The following is a 17,500-nucleotide window of genomic DNA, read 5'->3' on the forward strand; positions in this document are numbered from 1 at the left end:
GCAGCTTTAGCCTACATGGCTCATTTCCAGCTACAGTCCCCGGCAAGTTGTTAATATGCACCCTAAAATAAATTTGTGCCATTAATTCCACAAGATGTTGGAAACATTCCTGAGATTCTGGTGCATGATGACATAATTGCATCACACATTTCCTGCAGATTTTTTCAGGTGCACTTTCAAGCTGTAAATCTCCCGTTCTAGAGAGAGAGTCTCAACCCTCCGATTCCTGGGACATCACATGCGGGATGACCTGGCCTGGAAGGACAACACAAAAGGCACCATCAAGAGGGCACAACAGCGGCTATACACCCTGAGATGCCTCAGGAAAGAACACAACAAGCAGGAGATACTGGTGGCCTTCTACCACGGCGCAGTGGAAAGCATCCTCACCTACGGCATCTGCAACTGGTTCCACAGCTGCACAACAGCGGAGAGAAACGCGCTACAGAGAGTCGTGAGAACAGCACAGAAGATCACCAGCGCCCCCCTCCCCTCTCTGGAAGAGCTGTACAACACACGCTGTCTCAGGAAGGCCTCCAAGATCTCCAGGGACCCGACCCACCCTGGGCACGTACACTTTATCAGGCTGCCCTCGAATAGGAGGTACAGGACCCCGGCCGCTAAGACAAACAGACTGAAGAACTGCTTCTACCACAGGGCCGTCAAGTCCCTGAACACAGCAAAGGCCTAAGTTCTGGGCCCAGGACAGTCCGGACGGATTGTATGGCAGCTAGTGCTGAGGCACAAACATGTACATTTCAAGCCTGCAAACTGTGACACTTTAAAATAACGTGAAAAAATACTTTTGTGCAATATGACAACCCTAGTTGACTATCTGTGCAGTATAGTACAGTGGATTGTGTACATAGCCTTTATTTATGTAAACCAGCTCCTTACCTTCTTGTGATTTTGTGCTTTTTCTAAAAATAAAATAAAAATCCCTTTCCTAACACCAGGGGAGCCACCCCTCCTAAATTTCGTTGTTTGGTACCTGTACTGTAGCAATGACAAATAAAGTCCATTCTTCCATTCTTCTACCACATCCCAAAGGTGTTCTATTGGATTCAGATCCGTTGACTGGGAAGGCCACTGAAGAACACTGAACTCATTATCATGTTCATGAAACCGGTTGGAGATGACTTTTGCTTTGTGACATGATGCATTATCATGCTGGAAGTAGACATTAGAAGATGGGTAAATTGTGGCCATGAAGGGATGCACACGGTCAGCAACAATACTCAAATAGGCTGTGGCATTCAAGCGATGATTGATTGGTATTAATGGGCCCAAAGTGTGCCGGAAAAACATTCCCCACGCCATTACACCACCACTGTTGACACAAGGCAGGTTGGGTCCATGGATGTCCACAGAATCCTAATAAAGTGTTCGGTGAGTGTATGTGTCATACACAGACTCGCACACACTTTACAAATAATATCGCAGTATCTCTTTCTGAATGTCTCTCTCACTTTCACTCTCACTCTCTCTCTCCCACTCTTTAATTATCTTTAGTACACATTTACACGCCCACCCACACAGTTCACAGTCCAGTGCTCTACGTTCTTCCCACTAACCACTACACAAAAACAAATCGATAAACTCATAAACTCATTATTCCAATAAACAGACCGGGCCGAGTGCTGCTGCTGGCCAGGTGCGTGGTGTGCCTGGGACCTCCTCCATCATGTCTGAACACCAGGCAGGTTTCATAAATCTTAATTTCCTGCTTGCTTACTCCTTGCTCCCCCTGCTCTCTCTCTCTCTCTCTCTCTCTCTCTCTCTCTCTCTCTCTCTCTCTCTCTCACACTCTCTCTCTCTTTCCCTCTCTCTCCCTCTCTCCCTCTCTCCCTCTCTCTCTCTCTCTCTCTCACACTCTCTCTCTCTTTCCCTCTCTCTCCCTCTCTCCCTCTCTCTCTCTCTCTCTCTCTCCCTGGGCTGGCAATTGGTTGGCTGTCTGGTTGATTGGTTGGTTGGTTGGTTGGCTGGCTGACAGTGCCACTGTCCACAGAGGCAGGGTGGACATGGCGGGGGTAAGGAGAGTTGCTCTGTGGCTCCGGTGCCCTGAAGGGGGAGATCTGTAATGTAGCGTAACATAGCGCTCCCAGATTCATCATCCCTCATCTCCCATCTACCGCCGACCGGCAGAGTGGAGGGCCAGAGAGGTCAGAGGTCAGAGGGAGAGACTTTCATCCGCCCTCGTCTGCCTCTGAGAGGGTGGAGGAGGGGAGGGGTGGAGGAGGGGGACTCGTGCTGGTAGGACCCACAGGTGTGAGGTCAACGTGACAGCACGACAACAAGAGCCTAACAGGCTACGGTAACACAGGAAAGTTGAAATGCTATCCGTAATGTCTTTGCACTTAAAGGCTTTTTTTTTTGTTTGTGGGTCAGTCCCACTCATATTTTTCATTTTATTGGACAGATACAGTGAAGACAGACAGGAAAGTAAGGAGAAGAAGGGAGAGAGGACATGTCAGCAGGGCATGGGCCGGATTCGAACCCATGCCGACATGGGCATATGTGTGAACTGTAGACCGCGGTGCTAGACCACCGGACCACCCCAGGCCACATGTCTTTGCACTATATTAGTATTATTTGCACTTCTGGTTTAGAAGCTAAACTGCATTTCGTTGTCTGGTACTTTGGTACTCTGCAACGACAATAAAGTTGAATCTAATCTAATCTAAGTGAACAACAACAAAATATGCCTCTTAACAGACAACATGCATCTAGACATGCTAGTGGATGACGATGATGTGGAGAACGATAAGAAAGCGAATGTTTTTCTCTTCCTCTCATGGGCGTGTAGAGTGATCCATTACAGATAATAAGTTACACAGTGTACTGGGGCTTCTGTGGCCTATTTGTCTGACTGGCTGTCATACCCAGTTTAGTCTTAGAGTGTGAGAGAGACAGCAGAAGTCCTCTTCCCCCAGACTGACTTGGCAGAATCAACTCCATTATCCTAATAGACCCGGCCCTTGTCCTCTTTGCAAGGAGCGATGTTGCTGTTGGTCAGTGGAGAGAGGAGGGGGGAGGAGGGGGGGTGACAGGGAGAGGGGTTAGTGGGGTGGGAGGGGGGGGGGGACACAGATGTCAACTGACTCCTGCTCTCTGGACTGATCAGTTGCATATGACCCGGAGCTGATTGGTTGATGTAATTACGGTGTCATTTACCGTGTCTCAGATGACAACATGATAAAATGTTTATGTGTGTGTGTGCGCGTGTGTGTGTGTATGTGCGTGTGTGTGTGTGTGTGTGTGTGTGTGTGTATGTGTGTGTGTGTAGAGAGGGAGGGGGGGGGTTAAGAGGGGTGAAAGTCATTTTTGAAAGTAATTTAAAAACGGGATTATGGCTGGCGAGCCGAGACCAGAGTTACCTGACGTTTGAACAAACCTCCCCCAGCCTCACAGGGGCTTAATGAGCGATAACAGGACAGCCTGCAGTCTGCAGTGGTTGTGCTGAAAATCAGCTGAAAAAACGAATATACTGAAGAAGAAGAACAAGAATGTTTTATTTGCCATGCAATCAACGTGTCAGTCAATTGTGGGAATTCTGTATTTTTTGCTCTAGGCTCAGGGTCAGCCATAGTCGGCGCCCCTGCAGAAATTAGGGGGTTAAGCGCCTTGCTCAAGGGCACATGCAGCTCCATCCTGAGGCGGGGGGATCAAACCAGCGACCTTTCGATTGCTAGCCGGCCTCTCTAACCTCTAGGCTACCGCCGCCCCCTACTGTGTCGTGCGCTGACTGTCATTTCCGTTCATTTAGTAAACATTCATAATTTCTCCTCATTCAGTGGTCCTCTGTGGCTCAGCTGGTAGCTTAGCATGCTGCTAACAACACTTAGGTTGGTGGTTTGATTACCGGTTGGGACCATATTATAGTATACTGACAAATGTATGCACTCACTGCAATGTAAAACGATTTGGATGGAAGCCTCAGCTAAACGGCATATATAATATTATTATTATACTCATACAATCTCCTCTTAATCTGCCGCTTAATTGTGCCAACCAAACCGGTGATGATCGAGCCTCGCACGGACAAACAGAGATGGCAGAGAGAGATAGCATCTAAATGTGGATTGTATTGGCAGGGCAAACCCAGGGAAGGGCGGGAGGCTTTCTCTGTGACCCAGTTAGGCGCTGTGTTGTCCGTTTTGGGTCCTTGTTACTGTAACAGTGAAGATGTCATGAATTAATGAACGTGAACAAAAGGACGATTCAGGATGAACGCATTGAGGTCCGGCCAAATGAACAATGTCCTGTCAGACGAACACTGGGGATCTTTTTTCAGATCTCTATCTTTTTTTTTAAAGTAATTTTTTCTGAGTGGGGCAGTCCCACTCATATTTTTCATTTATATTGACAGTTACAGTGAAGATTTAGACAGGAAGGATGGGTGAGAGAGAGAGGAGGGATGACATGCAGGATATGTCCCCGGCCGGAATCGAACCAGGGACCCTGCGGTTACATGGTCTGCGCTTAATCCGCTACGCCACCTAAGCGCCCCTATCTTGTTCATTCCTAAGAGGCTAAGGAAAAGTTATTTTCAGAAGCTGTATTGATTAAACATGAGCTGTAAGCTGCACACGGTGGTCTGACAGAAGGGATCGGCCTGGAATGTTGCTGCTGCGAGTTCTTATCAAAACATTGAGCATCTTTCAGAATCATAAGAAACTCAGGAGACAATTTTGACCTTTGAAAAGAGGGAGTGTTTCTCTGTGTTGCTAGGAAATGTATACCAAACGGATTCGGTAGAAGAACGAAGACTTCAGCCAGCTCTGCAGCACACTGTGTACATTCTGTGTGTGTGTGTGTGTGTGTGTGTGTGTGTGTGTGTGTGTGTGTGTGTGTGTGTGTGTGTGTGTGTGTGTGTGTGCGTGCGTGCGTGTGCGCGTGCGAGTAACAGTGTTTACTGGCGCTACACAACAAACTGAGAGGGGGGATCATGGTTAAACCATTCACCACAGTGAATCCACAAATGACGCAGTCAGTGGGAACACAGAGAGCGCACTTGTTGAAAAGAACAAGCTAGTCCTCGCACCAGAGATCCTGAGGTCATTAACTGAGTTAAAGGCGTAATACAATAACAACGTTGCTAATGGGAATCACCAGTCAGACGTCCACTGGTACCATCATCAATCATTGTTTCATGACCTCTGTCATCGTCAGCACGCACCCATGTTGGACTGCAGGGACACAAACACTGAGGCAGTGTCACGCTACGACACGTTCAGACGGATCAAAAGGCCCAGAGGTCACCGATGCCAGGGCGAGACAGCCTGACTACGCGGTGGTAAAGGACAGGCTAACCCTGTAATAATAATAATAATAATAATAATAATAATAATAATAATAATAATAATAACCTTTATTTGTACAGCACTTTTCCTGCAAACGTTAGTAAGTAAGTAGGTAAAATGTATTTCTATAGCACCTATCCCAGACCAGGGGTCACAAAGTGCTTTACATACAAGAACATAATAAAAGAGCAAAAGTCATAGCAGGTTAAAATAGGCAAAGAAGTGAAAATAGGAACAAGTAACAAACAACAAGTGTACAACAATATCAACAGGACACAGAAAGACAGGCTTTTGGGGTGCAAACGTTGCAGCTCAAAGTGCTTTAATCGTTATATAATCAGCATTTCATCGTTTAGTAATTTAAAGGCAATATTAAAAAGATGGGTTTTTAGGCTTGACTTGAAAATATTTGCTAAGGTTGCATCCCTAATGTAAACTGGCAGTGCATTCCACACATTGACCAAATCTCTTCTTTTGTACATGTGGTACACAGAGAAAACCAGCGTCAGAAGACCTGAGAACTCTATTGGGCTGATATGCCTAGCAAAATGTAGCTGTAGGCTAAGTAAAGGACAAGCTACCCCTTTAGGGGCGACAGATGTCAGGAGCGCAATGGCAGACGGTCGACGGCACGTTACTTCTTTGAGGCCAAGATTTCGGCTGTCGGCTGTCAGAACTGCAGAGTCACTACCCATCTTCCGTCGGAGACTGAAGACCCATCTCTTCAGGTTACATCTTAACTGCTCCTCCTGAGACATCTACTACCCCCCAGCACTGCGTCTCCTGAGTCACCCGCTTTTCCCCTTTACTGTGTCCCCCAAGACTTCTACTGCCCCCGTTGTACTGTTTCTCTGTTTCTCCAGGGTCTATAAAAAATGTTTTGGTCTTTTTAGTTTTTTTTTTCCTTCTATCACGGAGACTGCCAATGGCCCCGGGCCTGAGCTAGATTACTCTTCCTGCTACGACTGGTGGATTGATGATTCACTTGCTTAGTCAAATGTATTGATTGTAAGTCGCTTTGGAATAAGGCGTCTGCTAAATGCCAACAATGTAAATGTAAATGTTGTAGTGTTTTTATTTCCTCGTGGATTTCCTGTACATAGAGGATATCAATGGGTCTCTCTGTGGCTTGTTATCACGTTCATGCTCAGTGTCAGTGTAATAATGACATATACTGATTAGGCCAGATTAAGAAGTGGCGGGGGCTAGTGGTCGGAAGTTCGACAACTTGTGCTTTAAGCCACACAGGAAAGCCTAATCCTTTCTGCCTCTTCTTTGTCCGCTGCCTGTGTGAACTCTGTAGGAGACGGTTTAGCGAGGGGCAGAGCAAGGAGAGCACAAATTGGCAATGCTTCAGTTAACATTGTTTTCGTGAGAGAGAGAGCGGTAGTGCGGTTGAACTGCATGTCAACCCTTTGATCTGAGACCCTTCTGAGACCCTTCCCGCCCCCGGCCCCCCCAGGGCTGAAATAGTTAAGAATGGTTCATCAGCAGGGGATGAAGACCAGTCTCAGACCCTGCTCTCTACCTCTCTCTCTCTCTCTCTCTCTCTCTCTGTCTCTCTCTCTCTATTTCTCTCTCTCTCTCTGTCTCTCTCTCTATTTCTCTCTCTCTCTGTCTCTCTCTCTCTCTCTCTGGTTTCTCTCTCTCTCTCTCTCTGTATCTCACTCTCACTCTCTGTCTCTCCCTCTCCCTCTCTCTCACTCCCTCTCCCTCTCTCTCTCTGTCTCTCTGTCTCTCTCTCTCCTTCTCTCCTTCTCCCTCTCTCTCTGTCTCCCTCTCTCTCTGTCTCTCTCTCTCTCTCTCTGTGTCTCTCTCTCTATCTCTCTCTCTCTCTGTCTCTCTGTCTCTCTGTCTCTCTCTCTGTCTCTCTCTCTCTGTCACTCTCTCTCTCTGTCTCTCTCTCTCTGTCTCTCTCTCTCTGTCTCTCTCTCTCCTTCTCTCTCCGTCTCTCTCTCTCTCCTTCTCCCTCTCCCTCTCTCTCCCTCTGTCTGTCTCTCTCTCCCTCTCCCTCTCTCTCTCTAAAACTAAGTCACATGTCAAGGACAAGACAAGCTGACTGGTCAGGGCCAAAGCAGAACAATCGGAGACCACTTTAATTTAAACTGATTGGCAAAGACTGACTATGCGTTAGGGTACTGGAACACTCTTCACTCTGTCTTTAGGGAAAAATACAGAGAGCAAATGTCTCGAGTCAGTGGGAAAAACTCCTGCAGTGTGTAGAAAATGTAGTTGCGGTTCAGTGGTTATGTTGCAGTAATAGAGCGTTCCCAAAAACTCAGTGACAGCTCTGTGAAACACTGCAGCGCACAGGTGCTGTGTGACACACACACACACACACACACACCCACGCACACACTCACACACATACACACGCACACACACATACATACACACACACACACGCGCACACACACTCACACACATACACACACACATACACACACACGCACACAATCACACACATACACACGCATACACGCACGCACACACACACACACACACCAAATCAATTGCTTTGAAATACCTCTCACAGGAATAAAACTAAAACACAGACAGCGATTGCATTCCAGTTGTTGTCGTCTAAATGCTTATTGGATCAAGGACAATGTCAGAGAAGCACAACTCACTGAGGGGGAGTGTAAGGCTGTTGTCTGATGTCAACATTAGTGTCAGGAAGGAGGGTCATTACGGGGAATAGATGTGAGGTGAGGGCGGCGGTGGGAGGAGGAGTGTTCGTGATGTGATGTTTAATAACACTCACTCACCTGTTGCAGAGAAGAGACAGGAGGAATTCAAACACTTGGACGTCCCCGGCAGTCTGCTGAGGTTCAGGTCCAGCCTGGTGATGGTCCTCTTGTTGCCGTTCTTGTCGATGACCTCCGTGGTGACTTTGGGTTCATCTCCGTCTCCTCCGTCCCCCGAGCCCTGGCCGACGTCCTCGTCCGAGAGGAGCAGGATCCGGTGGTTGAGCTGCGGGCTGGGGAGCCTGGAGACAGACAGAGGAGGGGAGGACAGCACAGGGGACATGCTCCGCAGGCTGTTGGAGGCGGGGTAGGACGCGTTGAACACCCCGCAGAGAGATGGCGAAGAGGGGCTCTTGCTGTAGGGCTTGCTGGCAGGGAAAGAGGAGGAGGCCTCCACCGGGTGTGAGAGGGGCAGCCTTAGCCCCACTGGGGATTTGGGAGCTGCCATCTTGTCCTTTTCCCTGCTGCTAGCCTGTGCGCTGCCAAAGACAGGCCCCCTCCACTCCCCGTAGCCCTGCTGTGGAAGAGACAGACCAACGCATGGCTGGAACTCACTGGGCCTGTCTGGGCTGATATGGCTAACATGTTGAACCGTGCACTCTACCTCCTGCACCTTGGCCAGCACGCGGACCCCCCCCGCCATGTCCCGCCTGTGGATCTCATCGTACAGTTGGTGGGCCGACTTGGCCTCTGGAAACTCCCTCTCCAGAAGAGAGTCGTATGTCTTAACGGGACGGAGGTTGTTGCCACTCAACATCATCTTCTCCCGCTGGGGATGATGGCTCTGCACGTCCTCCAGCAGACTGCAGGACGACGCCTTGTAGCCCAGGGCCAGCTCACTGTCGTACTCCGAGAGGTCATTGCAGTCCAGGTCCAGGTTGTCCGGGCTGAAGGAGCGCGTGTCATCCATGAAGTCCCAGCCCTCCTGGGCGATGTGGAAGGGTTCCTCGGCCGGGAGCCCGGGGTCGCTGGCCACACTAACATAAGAGCCTGATGCCGGAGTGTCCGGGGCCAGGGACCCGCTCGTCCTCGACGGACCCGACGGGACAGCGACGTAAGACGAGGCCAACACCGGACCGGTCGATGAGGAGACTTTCCTCTTCATCTTGCTGTGGAGGAACTCCTCGGCGCTGTCCAGCTTCTTTGTCCCCAGCTTCTTCAGCTTCTTGCCGCGGCTCGACGCGTCTCTCTTACGCTCCGGGGACGACACGGCGGTCAGGGCTGCGTTGTTGTTGTTGCTGTTGCTGCTGAGGGCCTGACCCTCCGCCACGGAACCACCCTCCGACGGAGGCTTCCCCTCCTGGTTGCCCATCTTCTTCTTCTTGACCCGGTCAGCGCACTCCCCGCACAGAGATAGGAAGCCGGCCAGCAGCTCGTGGTGCTCCGCGGCCAGCCAGCAGAGCTCAGCAACAGCCTCCTTTGTTGCCTCCTGGGAGTCGAGGAGTTGGTCCGCAGACTCGTAAGACTGGGCCCTTTGTTCGGCCTTCGTGGGATCCTCCTTCTCCCCCTCTCCTCCTCCTTCCCTCCGGTCACGGTCCTTATTATTACTGGGCCGGGACGCCTCAGGGGCGCGGCTCCCGTACGTAAAGCCCGACGGTGGTGTCGCCCTCTTCCCCCTCCTCCCCTTGGAGACGTAGAGGCTGACCAGGCTCAGCTCGCGGACGCGCTGGTACAGATGCAGGACGGTGTGCGTGCCCTCCATTATGGGCGCCATGGTAACGCTAACGACCCTCTGAAGCACTCTAATTAAATGGTCAGTCCTCCTCCTCTTCCGACGCTCCGGTTAAGACTGCAGAGGAAGAGGAGGGCTGGGGGGTGTTCATCACCTGGTCTATCGGACTCCTGTCAGACAAAAGAGGCTTTTATTAAGACAGACACAACCATGCCTTAGCCTGTGTACATGCATGGAGTAAAATGGCGTAAATAAAACAGCTGTTCATAATTGTAATAGTTATAGTTAAGAAATATTTTTTGGGGGGGGGTTACAATACATGCTTAAAATGAAAAGAGAGGGCCATTTTCAACAGTAAACATAAGCTTTTTCCTCCTTTCCACATTACCATAACGAAAAAGGCTGAGTAAGTTGCCCTTGAAAATGCTTACAGAAGAAGACACTATCATGAAACTTTAAGTGGAGCTTTGCATCACTATTTCATGCTGCACATCAACAGACAGCCTGGCAAGGTACTGAATGTAACCTTGAACTGAGGGAGAATTCATAGTCTTCGATTTACATGAAGACTATGCATCTCATTCTGTGTGCACCAGGCTTTTATCAGGGATAGGGGTCCAGGAGTATTAACCCTCCCGGACTGATGTTGTGGTTACAGCATACGGCATACTAGTACTATGTTGAAGGCATGCACAAAACACAGTATGTGGACATACGTCCTTATTGGCAGCTGGTCAAATAACAGTGGGCCCATTCAGGAGTACAATGCTGCCAAACATGTCCTATGTAATACATCCACATGTCTAGTGGATTAAAAAACCATCGAAAGACCTCACTTCACTTGGGTATGCATTATATAATGCATACCCAAGATACAGTAGCTTGCAATTGTCTTCATTGCCCTTTTCATCTCCACCTTCATCATCATCATCATCATCATCATCACCATCATCTTCATCATTATCATCGTCATCATCATCACCATCATCATCATCATCATCATCATCATCATCACCATCACCATCATCATCATCATCATCACCATCATCTTCATCATTATCATCGTCATCATCATCACCATCATCATCATCATCATCACCCTCTTCATCACCATCATCATCGTCATCATCATCACCATCATCATCATTACCATCATCACCATCACCATCATCATCTTCATCACCATCATCATCACCATCATCATCATCATCATCGTCATAAACTACCCTTACTGAAAGGCATGTCATCAACATTTTACAAGCTGCGGCACAGATGTCCCAGGGTGACGACGCTCACGGGACAACGCAAGACGTTAGACTGTATTAACATAATAAATACATTATAAGTACTAAAACAGTGACATTTGTTTTGCACTAAATGCATGTTTATCATCTCATAACTGAACTATAAACCTCATCATCATAGCATCATACAACCTTGCAGCAGCAGGCGGATAAATGCATGCGCATCTACATCTACCATGCTTCGGATTAAAGCTCTTCATACAGGACAGAGCGTCAACATGAACTTCGCAGTACGTAACGACATTTTCATTACCCGAGAGAAACTGTGCGGTATTAAGTTGAATATCTCCACCAAATCTTCTCCAAACAGGAAAGGTCGCAGTGCCCGTACACAATATTGACTTCTTCCCCACTGACACATCCCGACGCACCTGTTGCAGGTACATGCTGTGTGATGTTATTAGGATAAACACGGACTTACCCGTTTTAGTTGCATGACAAAATATTGTCTCCTCCACCACATCTCTCCCCTCAATGCAGACAGCGTCCACCGCTGCCTCTTGGAGCACAGAGTTTATCCTTCGGGACAGACATGGATTCGGACCAATCAGCGACCGCAGCGTTTCTTTGAAGCTCTCTGATTGGTGCGCTGGTGCACTGTAGTCCCGCCCTATGACACAGTCGGAGCAGCTGCAGCTTGCAGGTAGAAACATTGTGATGGGAAACATTGGCAGTAAGCCGACACAAACTTAAAGGAGACTTTACAGTGAGCCAGGCAGTGAGTAAATAAACAGTTAGTTAGTTAACAATAATCCTGCTGAGGTTTGTCATGGGGCTTTATATGCAATGGATGAGATTTCTAACTTAAATAGATCACCAAGAATGACTGACCCCAATGTGACCCCTGTTACAATATGAATAGTAATAGGAGTCATATTACTGTTCCATTCGTCTACCAGTTGAGATAGTATTACTACTTTAAATAGTAATGAGATTTATATTATTTATAAAAATAATAATAACACATATACAAATAATAATCATATTGTATTATGAATCACATTGTCACACTAGAATGACAAGGTGTTGAAAGCATATTAAAAGGCCATTATGAACATTCTTCTGAGGACATAAGAAGCCTTCTCAAACCAATGCATGGCCTCCTGTAGTAATAGTAGCTAGAGAGGTGGGTGGTAGTTGACCTCCTGTAGTAATAGTAGATAGAGAGGTAGGTGGTAGATGACCTCCTGTAGTAATAGTAGATAGAGAGGTAGGTGGTAGATGACCTCCTGTAGTAATGGTAGGTAGAGCAACTCCAGCAACCCCAGCAACTCCATCGTAAAGTTTGCAGACGACACCACCGTGGTGGGCTGCATCTCGGGGGGGGACGAGGCGGCGTACAGGGATGAGGTGGAGCAGCTGAGCAAGCTGTGCAAGGTTAACAACCTGCTGCTGAACCAGTCAAAGACCCAGGAAATCATCGTGGACTTCAGGAGGAAAAAATCTGAGGTCCAGCCCCTGCTCATCGACGGAGAGAGCGTGGAAAGAGTCTCTCTCAACCCTCCGATTCCTGGGGGTGCACATACAGGATGACCTGTCCTGGAAGAACAACACAGCAGCCACCATCAAGAAGGCACAACAGCGGCTCTACTTCCTGAGAGTCCTCAGGAAGGAACACAACAAGCAGGAGATACTGGTGGCCTTCTACCGCTGCGCAGTGGAGAGCATCCTCACCTACTGCATCTGCAACTGGTTCTCCAGCTGCACAACCGCAGAGAGAAATGCGCTACAGAGAGTCGTGATAACAGCCCAGAAGATCACCGGCGCCCCCCTCCCCTTTCTGGAAGAGCTGTACAACACACGCTGCCTCAGGAAGGCCTCCAAGATCTCCAGAGACCCATCCCACCCTGGGTACGAACACTTTGCCCGGCTGCCCTCGAAAAGGCGGTACAGGACCATGGCCGCAAGGACAAACAGACTGAAGCTCAGCTTCAACCCCAGGGCCATCCAGGCCCTGAACACAGCAAAGACCTAGGTTCTGGGCCCTGGACAGTCTGGACGGATTGATGGCAGCTGCTGGATTGAAAAAATCAGGTGTTGTGCTGAGGCACAAATGTGTACATTTCAAGCCTGCAAACTGCGACACTTTAAATGAATGTGCAATAACACTATGTGCAATATGACAACCCTAGTCGTTTTATCTGTACAGTATAGTATAGTGGATAGTGTACATAGCCTTTATTTATGTAAACCAGCTCCTTTCCCTTCTTTTTTTTCTTTTTTTTCTTTTTTTTCTTTCCTAGCACCAGGGGAGCCACCCCTCCCAAATTTCGTTGTTTGGTACCTGTACTATAGCAATGACAATAAAGACCATTCATTCATTCATTCATTCATTCATAGAGAGGTAGGTGGTAGTTGACCTCCTGTAGTAATGGTAGGTAGAGAGGTAGGTGGTAGATGACCTCCTGTAGTAATAGTAGATAGAGAGGTAGGTGGTAGTTGACCTACTGTAGTAATAGTAGCTAGAGAGGTAGGTGGTAGATGACCTCCTGTAGTAATAGTAGATAGAGAGGTAGGTGGTAGTTGACCTACTGTAGTAATAGTAGGTAGAGAGGTAGGTGGTAGATGACCTCCTGTAGTAATAGTAGCTAGAGAGGTAGGTGGTAGTTGACCTCCTGTAGTAATAGTAGCTAGAGAGGTAGGTGGTAGATGACCTCCTGTAGTAATAGTAGATAGAGAGGTAGGTGGTAGTTGACCTCCTGTAGTAATAGTAGGTAGAGAGGTAGGTGGTAGATGACCTACTGTATTTGTATTAAACCTTTATTTAACCAGGTGACCTCATTGAGATAAGGAATCTCTTTTCCAAGAGGGACCTGGCCAAGAGGGGCAGCACAAGGACACAGGCATACATTCAATACACAGATAGACATAATACCAAATAACAATAAATTAAAAGCAGGTTTGAGCAGGCACAGATACTGAAATTAAAAGCAATGACAATTTCCAATACTTAAAAGCAGGTTTGGGCAGGCACAGATACTGACATTAAAAGCAATGACATAATACAAAATAACAAGAAATTAAAAGCAGGTTTGGCCGGGCACAGATACTGAAATTAAAAGCAATGACTACCACCTACCTCTCTAGCTACTATTACCTACTAGGTAGGTAGGTGGTAGATGACCTCCTGTAGTAATGGTAGGTAGAGAGGTAGGTGGTAGATGACCTCCTGTAGTAATGGTAGGTAGAGAGGTAGGTGGTAGATGACATCCTGTAGTAATAGTAGATAGAGAGGTAGGTGGTAGATGACCTCCTGTAGTATTGGTAGGTAGAGAGGTAGGTGGTAGTTGATTCTGGTTAGGATCAAACCGACAGTAAAGTGAAGACTCACCAACTGCAGTCCTGACAGTTAAAGAGGCACTCACTACTGTCACTTATTTACATTTACATTTTTGGCATTTAGCTTTATTCCAAAGCCACTTACAATCAATACATTTGACTAAGCAAGTGAATCATCAATTCACCAGTCGTAGCAGGAAAAGTAATCTAGCTCAGGCCAGGGGCCATTGGCAGTCGTCGTGATAGACGAAGAAATAAAGAAATATATATACTTTTTTTTTTAATAGACACTGGAGAAACAGTACAAGGGGGGAAGTAGAAATCTTAGGAGACATAATATGCACAATAACGTTATGCAGTGTCTAATTCCCACTGCTATCAGGACTGCAGAGTCACTCCCTATCTCCCGTGTTGACTGAAGACCCATCTCTTCAGGCTACACCTGAACTTTCCCTCCTGAGACATCTACTACCCCTTTACACTGTTTTCCCAGTGTAAAAAAATGGTCCTTCTTCTAGCACGACGACTGCCAATTGCCCCAGGCCTGAGCATAGATTACTTTGTCCTGCTGTGACTGTTGGATAGATGATTCACTTAGTTAGTCAAATGTATTTGTTGTAAGTCGCTTTGGATAAAAGTGTTTGCTAAATGCCCAAAATGTAAATGTAAATGTAATTCTAACTTTAGAAATGCACTCCTGTTGGTAATCCCTTATCAAACATAACCTGTTTGATGGGGTGGCTGTGGCTCAGGAGGCAGAGCTGATGTCTAATGATCGCAAGGTCGATGGTTGGATCTCCGGCTGGCCACGTGTCGAGGTGTCCTTGGACAAGACACTGAACCCCAAATTGCTCCCAATGGGCGGGCCGGCACCTTGCATCGTAGCACCTTGCATCATAACGCCTTGCATGGTAGCTTGCCGTCATTGGTGTGTGCATGGGTGAATGAGAGACCATTGTAAAGCACTTTGCAATAAGGCGCTATATAAGTGCAGTCCGTTTACCATTTGACCATTTACATGAGTCAGGACTGACAGTGCTTCAACAACATGGCTTTATGTCATCTCAGGTCACTAGTGACCACTGCAATAAGAGAGTGAAGAAACGAAGGAAGGAAGGAGGTAAGGATGGAAAGATGGAAGGAAGGAAGGAAGGAAGGAAGGAAGGAAGATAGGAAGGAAGATAGGAAGGAAGGGATGAAAAGGAAGGAAGGAAGGAAGAAAAGATGGAAGGAAGGAAGGAAGGAAGGGATGAAAAGGAAGGAAGGAAGAAAAGATGGAAGGAAGGAAGGAAGGAAGGGATGAAAAGGAAGGAAGGAAAGGATGAAAAGGAAGGAAGGAAGGAAGGAAGAAAGGATGGAAGGAAGGAAGAAAGGAAGGAAGGAAGGAAGGAAGGAAGGAAGAAAGGAAGGATGGAAGGAAGAAAGGAAGGAAGGAAGGAAGGAAGAAAGGAAGGATGGAAGGAAGAAAGGAAGGAAGGAAGGAAGAAAGGAAGGAAGGAAGGAAGGAAGGAAGGAAAGGATGAAAAGGAAGGAAGGAAGGAAGGAAGGGATGGAGGAAAGGAGGGAGAAAGACTACAATGTTCTAACGAGGCTCAAGCGCGTCTGTCAACATTCCATTATTACAGTCATTGCAAGGCACCAACACTAGAGGGCAGCATTGGATAATAGATTTTTTTCTATACCGATCCAGCTTTTACGTCTCATTTAAAGAAAAAATCACACCAAGAACATGACTTGGTGGGTAGCCTGAAGATTAGGTTTCTGATGCTTCTGTAAGACTGGTCCAGCCTAATATTGACCAACACAGGCTATCCACTGCAACACATCAGATGCTTTCACACACCACTGATGTTGGCTTACAATGAATTGTGTTCTGCTGCCCATAAACAATCTCAGGTCCATTAGGTTCAGGAGGTGATGCAGTCAGATGCACTAATTGTCTCTACAATTGAATCAGCGCCTGCTGGTCCTATCATGGGACATACTCAGACCTTGAATGTATTACCTAGTTTTACATTTAGGCAGGCAGGCCTACACGTTTTGCTAGGAGTGTTGGTTAAAAAAAAAAAAAGACACATTGCAGGTGCAATTCTCACATTTTACCGAACAGGTTTATCTAATGTCGTTTATCTAAATTGGCCAAAAGTATAGGCATTCAGTACATCGATATGTGCCAAGAGGAGATGGGGAGCATGCATGGGGAGCTGACCGTGGTGCTGAAACGCTGCTCGGTTGGAAACGGCATTGAATCCCATACGTCGGTCTAGAGATCCCCATTCTATCATGATCCTATCTATGTGACGCTATTTGCTGAATCCTATATGGATATATGGATCCTATATGGATGGTATATATGTAAGCTAACCCATTTTATCACACAAAATGGCATCAGTCACCAACCAATATTGGTCAAAGGGGATACTTAATTAGGCTCCCTGTGTCTGTGTGGCTGCCTGCCTGCCTAAGGCAATTTTGGAAAAAGATCCCGCTTTCATGTTTGTATTAATAAGCTCCAGTGCTGACGTCGAAGATAAAGACCCCCCCACTGCCGTATTTTGACTGCAAATCTACGCTTCCCATTCCTGCCCGCCCGCCGCTCTCCCTCGGGCTGCGTTCGTCAATTCTCTCTGAGAGCGCCGGAGCGCACACTGGGTTCAACGTCATAAGCGGACCAAGTCATTTGATTGGACAAGAGGCATTCCATGAGTGCCGATCAGATTTGACAGAGCGAGTTTGCGAACGCTGCCGTTCGCTCTTCCAGCCTATCGACGCTCACACGCTCCTCCGGGAACAGCAGCACCGCCGGCGTCGGCAGTGAGCGGGACACAGTGAGTGACAGGAGGCAGTAGTAGTAGTTGTGCTCCGGCTCTCCCCTACATGGCTGTGGATTAGATATTAGATATATGCTCATATCGGACAAGAGAGAGGAGCGCCAGCGCGGTGCTGCGAGCCGACAGTGGAGGCTGTATACCAGGGTCTGAGCAGGCTCCTCAACAGCCATGGCTGAAGGTGGTGAAGGGGAAGATGAAATCCAGTTTCTAAGAACTGTAAGTAGCCTATAAGGCTGATTTTCATTTGCTATGCATTGTTGGTTCGCGTTTTATACCATGCGTTTTATACCATGTATTTTATACCATGCATTTGTGTGTGTGTGTGTGTGTGTGTGTGTGTGTGTGTGTGTGTGTGTGTGTGTGT

General features: G+C 47.5%; 2 protein-coding genes across 2 annotated transcripts in view; one reads left to right on the forward strand and one right to left on the reverse strand.

Moving 5' to 3' along the window:
* Positions 1 to 9,764, reverse strand: part of LOC308175720 (formin) — a gene marked incomplete at both ends in the record, with an annotated part of 86,528 nt that extends 76,764 nt beyond the window's left edge. Inside the window, one exon of the mRNA XM_080550268.1 lies at positions 8,072 to 9,764. Coding sequence (XP_080406394.1) covers positions 8,072 to 9,764 — 1,693 coding nt within the window. The remainder of the gene's footprint in view (positions 1 to 8,071) is intronic.
* Positions 9,765 to 17,304: 7,540 nt separating this feature from the next.
* Positions 17,305 to 17,500, forward strand: part of LOC308157528 (ryanodine receptor 3) — a gene marked incomplete at both ends in the record, with an annotated part of 155,245 nt that continues 155,049 nt past the window's right edge. Inside the window, 1 exon segment of the mRNA XM_080531105.1 lies at positions 17,305 to 17,352. Within this exon segment, the coding sequence (XP_080387231.1) occupies positions 17,305 to 17,352 (48 nt within the window).

Source organism: Nansenia antarctica (genome assembly GCF_963989245.1).
Source record: "Nansenia antarctica genome assembly, chromosome: 1".
Taxonomy (NCBI): Eukaryota; Metazoa; Chordata; class Actinopteri; order Argentiniformes; family Microstomatidae; genus Nansenia; species Nansenia antarctica.